Genomic DNA, 7943 nt, shown 5'->3' with positions numbered 1-7943 from the left:
ACAAGGGGAAATGGTTTCAAGCTTAAAAACGGGAGATTAGAGTAATATATAAGGAAAAAGTCTTCTATACTGAGGGTAGTGAGGCACTGGCACAAGGTGCCCAGAGAGGTGGTGGATGCCCCATCCCTGGAGAGTTTCAAGACAAGGCTGGATCAGGACCTGAGCAACCTGATCTAGCTGTGGTGTCCCTGCTCACTGTGAGGGACCAAAATGGCCTTTAAAGGTCCCTTCCAACCCTAAGGATTGATGATTCTATAATCCTTTTTATCTTGACAAAAGCTTTTATCTTTTCAATAATGGAAAAATATACATTGAGTGCAATCCAGATATTCGTTTTAATAACACATTTTTATTTGAAAAAGGATATTTTTTCAAGACAACACAAGATATATATCACAAAACTGAGAAATAAATCATGATCTCCTGAATTCCAGCCTAGTCCCAAGAAGGTGATCTTTCCTCTTTCATCTGCAGTGTACCTCTGAAGAGAACTGGTTGGATGTTTTATGTTTCCTCTAAGCTGTGCTTTGGTATATATTTGTTTTATTTTCTCTTCTTTCAGAACAAAATTACATTGCAATAAGCATAAATAAGCTGCAAAATAATAATTCCAGTTTGAAATAATCTGAGTTAATAAAAAGATGAAGTTGTTTAATGTACAACCACTGTGAATAACTGAAAGCTTAAAACACAGTTGTTCCAGGCAAACCATGAAAGTAAATATCCCAATTAATTTTATTACATCTAGAAAAATAACAGTGCAGTGAAAATGTGTTGAGTAATTTCAGTTTACTTCTGCAATGCAAACACATAAAGACACAAAAGCCCTGACTTTGCCTTCTGCACAGCCTCCAGAAATTCCACCTATTCTGTGCTATTGAGGAAGTCATAAGACTTATGCAGGATCCATGCAAATTATACACTACAAATCCTGTCTAGCACAGAAGGGTAACATTTCATTACTAATCTGTTCTACTGCAGAATGTTTCCAAAAACAAAACACTGGGCACCTTGAACCACCACCCCCTTCTTGCACCTTCCGCTGCATAGCACACTAGTTCTTCCCACTGTCACACACAAGCTCACACTCAGTTAAAGCAAAGTAGGCTTAAACAAATCAGGTTCTCCCCCTCTGACATGCCAGTCCTTACTAGTGAAAATACATCTACTTTGCCCCGGTACTCAGCTCTGGTGAGGCTACACCTCAAGTACTATGTTCAGTTTTTGGCCCCTCACTACAAGCAAGACATTGAGGCCCTGGAGTGTGTCCAGAGAAGGGCAGTGAAATTGGTGAGGAGTCTGGAGCACAAGCCTTATGAGGAGTGGCTGACGGAGCTGGGATTGCTTAGTCTGGAGAAGAGGAGGCTCAGGCTCAGGGGAGACCTTATTGCATTCTACAACTACCTGAAGGGAGGTTGCGATGAGGAGAGGTTTAGCCAAGACCCGAGGAAATGGCCACAAGTTTGCCAGGGGAGATTTAGATTAGATGTAAGGAAAACCTTCTTCTCTCAGAGAGTGGCCAGGCACTGGAATGGCCTGCCCAGGGAGGTGATGGAGTTGCTGTCCCTGGCAGTGTTCAAGAGGCATCTGGATGAGGAGCTACAAGATATGGTTTAGTAGCTTGTGGCAGTAATGGTGACGAGAGGACGGAGGCTGGATTAAGATGATCCTGTAGGTCCTTCCCAACCTTGCAACTCTGTGATTCTACTGAACTACTATATTTTTATGCCCAGAGAGGTGGTGGGTGCCCTATCCCTGGAGACATTCATGGTCAGGTAGGACAGGGCTTTGAGCACCTGACCTAGCTGCAGATGTCCCTGTTCACTGCCCTCGAGCTGGTCTGGATGGCCTTTAAGAGTCCCTTTCAGCTCAGATGGGTCTATGACTCCCTCAGAAAAGGAATGAACATTGCTACAGTGTCCTTCCACCTGGATCAGAAGCGGTAACTGTGAGGCTCAAGAAGGCTCAAGACACAATGCTTAGTACAGAGTATACACATTTAGACACCAAAACCCAATCAAAATGGTGAATCACACATCCTTCAAGTCTGCCTGCAGCGAAGAACAGACCTTTTGAGTGGATGTCAGCAGGCACCAGTGCTCACCAAGTCTTCCAAACAGCCTGCATCAGCCCTCATTGAGTGCTTAAAGAAGCTTAAGAGTTTACACTCCTGTCAGTTCTTAAGGCAGCTTAAAAGGCACCTCCTGCTCTGTGATGGAAGGCTTACCATGAGCCTCAGGATCCCATTACATACACCCAATGCCAAGAAGCATTGCAGACACACAGGCCTTATTAAAAAAACAACCAAACACCAAACTAAACACAATGTCTTTAGTTTTTAATCTTCCAGTCATAGTTCTGGGAATCTTGATTTGAGATTGGAATTCAGCAACGGCAGAAGTCAAGGTGACCCTTTCAGTCAGCTCCCTTGGACCTCACTGACATACATTTAACAACATATCATAAGCAAAATAGCTTTATTTTAGTAACTTTACAGTTGGCGACGGCGTTAATCGTTAACGCTTCACAGCAGGCAGATACTGCACGTCCACCACGTGAGGAAATACCTTAGCATCACTTTCACCAACTGTGAAGCTTCCTCCACCCTTTACTCCCTTCGGGAACCACACAGAACTCGCCCAAAACAGTGCGGCGTCCTCACGGAAGCCCAACTCTCCCCTCACACTCTCGCTTCCCACTCTCTCCCCCCACCCGAAAGCAGCCGAGAGGGGCTGACGTCACGGTCACGGTAACGGCCCGGGCCCCACCCACGGCCACGCCACCACCAGCTGAGGTCAGAGCGTGATCGGAGAACCGCGCAACACTTGTCTCACCTTCCGTTTTGCGCATGCGTTGCAGGCGTCCCGCGCTTCGCGTCTGCTTTACGTAGAGGAGTTCCGCTAGTCGTTTTCCGCCGGAAGTAGTAGGAGAGGGAGCTCGGCGCTCGCGGTCGCAACCTACCCCGCTACTCGCAAGCGTCGTGACGTCATCCCTGAAGGACAGGTGCTGTAACCAATCAGAAGTCCAGCTGGCTGCATTTGATTGCCTACCGAGCCAGAGTGGGCGGGTGGGGTGTCGGCGCGGTTTGGCTGCAGCGACACCGGCTTACATAGAGCGGAGTCCGGCGTGTCCTTGGGCGTAGAAGTCGGACGGTGTGGGACGGCTGGACTCGTAGTCACCGCCGTGGGCGCAGCGTAAGCGGAGCGGCAGGCTAGGCAGGTGCGGGCGGCGTCAGGCGAGGCCTGCGGGCGATCAGGCTCTGACCTCCAAGTGGCGGTGTCCGAGTCTGGTGCCACTACGCGGCCTGGCGGGACCGTTAGGCGGGAAAGGTGTGATGAGGGACGGGGCCGGGCGGTTCTGCCGCCTGCCTGGACGGCGGCTCGCGAGGATCCCGGAGGCGCGGCCTCAGCTGGCAGCGGAAGGTCACGGCCGGGCCTAGCGCCTTGCGGGGCGCCGCATCCTGGGGGGCCCGGGGAGGTGCGCGGGGCCTCGCTGTGGGCGAAGCTGCTGGGCCGGCCCGCGTCCCATCGTGAGGTGACCGCTCCGCGCGCGCCTCTCGCCTCAAGGTCATCCCGGGCTGGGCCAGCAGTTGGGCGCTGTGCGGTGGTGCCGCTCTCGGCGCTTCCGAGGCGGCGTGCTGCCCTGCGGGAGTGGGAACGGGAGCGGTTCTGTCCTTTACGCGAGGCTGTTGGTGACTGAGATGCCCGCGGTTGTTGATGCTCAAGCTATACCTAGAACTTGTGCTCAATTTGCACTTCAAAAGTCACTGCTGTGCTTCTTAAATGCTCTGGGGCATACTGGAGCTGAGGCATGGTTTTGTTGGTTTTTTTTTTTCCTATTCTTCAGGCATAAAGTCTATGACCCTAGTACCTTTTACATAGTCTAATGGTTCTATGCAAATCTTCAGAGCTGTAACTTGTGGCTGGAAGGCATTCAGGAGTGTTACCAGATTGATGGACTGTAGCTGCAGATTTGTAAACCAATGTGAACCTTTTTAATGTTTCTGATGAGTAGTTGACCTTGATATTGTGATTTTGACCTCTGTATGTGTTCCTGGTCTAGTACTGACAATGGGAGATATTGAGAAGGGCAAGAAGATTTTTGTCCAGAAATGTTCCCAGTGCCATACAGTTGAAAAAGGAGGCAAGCACAAGACTGGACCCAATCTCCATGGCCTGTTTGGACGAAAAACAGGACAAGCTCAGGGCTTCTCTTACACAGATGCTAATAAGAACAAAGGTAAATGTAAAACAGCTCCCCTGAGCTACTGGTGGTTCTTGATGATAGTCAGAAGTACTGAAACCTGCAGAAAGCAAAATAAAGTGAATGACCAGGAAAAAAAAATGTGTTCATTTCACTTTCAAGTCACTTGTTTTTTCTTATTTTTTCATTTTTTTGCCAGGTATCACTTGGGGTGAGGATACTCTGATGGAGTATTTGGAAAATCCAAAGAAGTACATCCCAGGAACAAAGATGATTTTCGCGGGTATCAAGAAGAAGTCTGAGAGAGTAGACTTAATAGCATATCTCAAAGATGCCACTTCAAAATAAAAGTTATCTGCTGCCTTATTTATTTCACAAAGGAGATGGCAATGGAAATGTCTGTGACAAGATTGGTTTTTAAACTTTCTATTTTTATGTATACCATGTCTAACCTTAAAATCAGTTTTGCCCATCACATAATGTCACTCATGGTGGGTTACTGATGAACACACTTGGCAGCCGTTAACTTATGGAAGCTATGTAACTGGGTTGATTTAAATGAGTATAATGTTCAGTTGTCCTTAATCATGAAATTAAAAAAAAAAAAAAAATTCCTGCCTCTTCATTGTTTAAAACAACAACAAAAAAAAGTATCTAAGAAGTAACTGTCAAAAGTGTAATAGCTTTGATAACCCAACTCTTCAAGGTTTAAAAAAAAAAAAAAAAAAAAAAAAGGAGAAAAAAGCAGAGTGGGTCGTGGCATCTTCCACCATAAGTCTTCTGTAAAGATTTAAAAGTAAACAAAGACTTAAAAATATTTTTCTGAACTGATCAGTTGTAGGTGTTGTGGTGCATATTAATCTATCTAAAGCTTGGGGTAAGAATGCATCTCAAGTGCTACTTGTTAAATTACACTTGTGCCCAGATCCTTCAGTCTAGGAGAAACATGTTACTTGATTTATCTGGACTTTCACAGTTGCATGCACCAGTAGAATAGAGTTCTCCAGTGTCATTTTTAACATCTTTTTGAATGTTATTGAAACTCTGTGTTGAGTAGATCTCCAGAGAAGAAATATTTGTATTATAGTGAATGAAAGAAGAAACGTTTCTTCTGGAAAGGTAACTACAAAAGGCTGAGCTGAGAGTTGATAAATCTTATTTCAGCAGTAGCATTAACCTAAAATCTACTGTTACACACAACTGCTGATTGAGACGCACAGCAATAAATGCACTGGTAAGCTATTAGGAAATGGTCTTCTGTGCCTGACTGTGTCATCAACAGTGTTAAGTAGTTTGTTAGTGTTTTAATTGCTTTTTCTTTTTTTCAGACTAAGCAAATTGTTCAGATGAATGTATTTACTGTGTATCAACAGTAAGGCACAACTAAAAGTGATCGATCTTGTAAATTAAAAGAATTCAAAGTCTTATTTGCTGTATGTGTCTGAAACGGAAATGGTGGGGTCGTACAGGCTTTATGTCACTAAAGGACAAGCAAAAGCTCAGCTTGAAAAAAGTAAACACTAATAGTGTGGTGGGAATGCTGGTGTGAAAAGCACTTGAAATGTGGCACAGTTAGAAAGCATTTTGAACTAGAACCAGCAAAACTAGGCTCTTCTTCCAGTGTTGCCTTTGCTGTGCTTCTTTAATTGGATAAAACTGGAAACTCAAAATATCTTGAAGCTGTGCTGTAAAGTTGGTGGAATTCTCAAGTTATGTCAGAACAGAATGTTTAGCAACTCAGTTGGAAGGAGCTGTTGTTCACAATAAGTGGAAGAAAGACCGCTGAGAAATCTGGGTGGCTGCTTTGTGATGTTTTGTGATTTTTTTTTTTCTTAATTTTTTTTCAAACTGAATGTGCAAGTAGTGTTTCATGCAAATAGGAAGGAAGACTTGATATTAAGCATGTTGAACAAACAAAAAACCAACAGAACTTCAGATATACCTTCAAGCTGCAGCTGTTAGACACTGCACAGTCTTTGGAAGTGATGTTTTTATTGCACCTCTATGGCTATGCAGAACTTGTTGGTTTTTCGTTGTCAGAACCCTGATAGAACAGCCCTAGATGCAGAACATAACCTTACCCAGCTCTACAGTCTTTTTAAGATGGATTATAAAAGAGAACTGTGGAACTGTTCCTTTGGCACCTTTATGAAACTGCAACACTTAGATTTTATCAAGCTGTTGTTCTTTTCTGCTAAGGGTGAAGAAGAAACATATTCTGAGGAGGATTTTGCAGTTAGACGGCATTTAAGTCTGCACAAATGAGATTATGTCCCATCAGAAAAAAACTCCAGGAAAAGGCAGAATGATCCTTTGTCCTAAGGTAGTAGAACACTTAGTTGCTTTTATCCGTATCTTACAGCCTTTTTACAGGAGTGAAGTTCATGCTAATGCATACTGTTGGAAGGGGAGAAAACTGAACTTTTTCAATCTAGCTTGGTGATACATCCTTATTTATATTTTGGAGAAAAGACCTCACTGTTAAAATGTCATTTTTCTATGCATACAGTGCTGGATAGCAACAGTTCACGAGATTTGTTGTAGTAAATAGTTAGCTTCCATTCTACTTGACACCATTGGGCAAATGTGCTACCACAGCATTGCTGCAAGGGCTCAGCAAGGTAGGAATACTGAAGTGGAAAAATGTAAAACTGTCACTTATTGAGGCTGGTATGAATGCAAGTACCTGGGTGGTACTTTTTGGTTGGTTTCTTGGTTGGCTTTTTGTTTTGTTTTTGGGAGGGAGTGGGAGTAGGGAAGGAATTGACTGTATAGTCAGTATTTTGTTCTTTGGTTTCAAGTGTTACTGAACAGAAAGCTTATGTTTTATGAAGCAGCAAGTGCAATGTTTTCAGTCTAAAAACATGTGGAATTTCAGTAAATTATAGTTACGAATTAAGGAATCGAGGCACCAAACATTGCACAATCCATAAAGATGGGATTTTAATGGGACTATGCCATCAAATGTACACCTTTTCAAAGTATTATTTTTCAAAACCAGAATGAAACAGGAGAATTTTGAAATCATGGAAGTTATTAGTTATGCATCCTGGTAAATTTAATGATACAGAAGCTCCATCTTAGAGTGAGATTCACGTGATCTCACTGCAAACAGCTGCATTTGGGGAATCTGCATTTGTAGCAACTCACACCATTGTAGACAGACACTTTGGCTGAAGGTTTTTTTAATTTTTGTTATAAAATATAGTATCAGTTGTCCAAAACAAATGTGATATGTTAGGCTTCTCTTATGGGGAGGCAAGGAGATTGAACTTGTAAAGGAATTATCAGATATTCTAGTCTTATCATATATATCAAAGGTCATTAAAGTGCACACATTTACTTCAATTAAGCTGGGTCATTTGCCTTTAAAATGCATTCAGAAAACTCTTCCAGGACCTAAACCAACCAAATTCTTTATGTTGCTGCATGTAGGATGAGTAGAACAGTTTAAAACTGATACCCTGAAAACCAGGTTATTCTGAGAGGAGAGCAGCCCAGTGCTAGCAAGAGAACCTGTATGCAGTCTTGTCCTTTTCCAGCAGTCACGTCTGAATTGGGACTGAGATGGCTACATCCATCTGCTCGTGATTCACTGCTTGCGTGTAAGTACTTGCATGGATTATTTTTCCCACAATTATTTTGCTCTGAAACAGAAAATATAATGGTTGCCTTTCAAATAATTAGTTTCTGATTAGAGGTTTCACCAGAGGTGAGAGACTTGGATTACACGTTTGTAT

General features: G+C 43.4%; 1 protein-coding gene and 1 long non-coding RNA gene across 4 annotated transcripts in view; one reads left to right on the top strand and one right to left on the bottom strand.

Moving 5' to 3' along the window:
- LOC128085768 (uncharacterized) overlaps positions 1-2943 on the bottom strand; it is a 195143-nt gene extending 192200 nt beyond the window's left edge. For both annotated transcript variants that reach the window (XR_008209082.1, XR_008209083.1), the window contains exon 1: positions 2835-2943. This is a non-coding gene — a long non-coding RNA (uncharacterized LOC128085768). The remainder of the gene's footprint in view (positions 1-2834) is intronic.
- Positions 2944-3076: 133 nt separating this feature from the next.
- Positions 3077-5630, top strand: LOC128085762 (cytochrome c). Of its 2 annotated transcripts, none has more exons than XM_052693596.1 (3): positions 3077-3194; positions 4063-4239; positions 4403-5630. In XM_052693596.1, exons 2-3 carry the CDS (start codon positions 4071-4073, stop codon positions 4549-4551), a joined length of 318 nt encoding a protein of 105 aa, XP_052549556.1. In that variant the 5' UTR covers positions 3077-3194; positions 4063-4070; the 3' UTR covers positions 4552-5630. The 2 variants fall into 2 exon arrangements, with proteins under 2 accessions (XP_052549556.1, XP_052549555.1); XM_052693595.1 differs by having other exon boundaries at positions 3084-3219.
- The last annotated feature ends 2313 nt before the right edge of the window (positions 5631-7943 follow it).

Source organism: Tympanuchus pallidicinctus, unplaced genomic scaffold, assembly GCF_026119805.1.
Source record: "Tympanuchus pallidicinctus isolate F22 unplaced genomic scaffold, pur_lepc_1.0 scaffold3, whole genome shotgun sequence".
In the NCBI taxonomy this organism is placed as follows: domain Eukaryota; kingdom Metazoa; phylum Chordata; class Aves; order Galliformes; family Phasianidae; genus Tympanuchus; species Tympanuchus pallidicinctus.
Note: the sequence above shows the minus strand (reverse complement) of the source record. Positions and strands in the feature narration are given on the sequence as shown.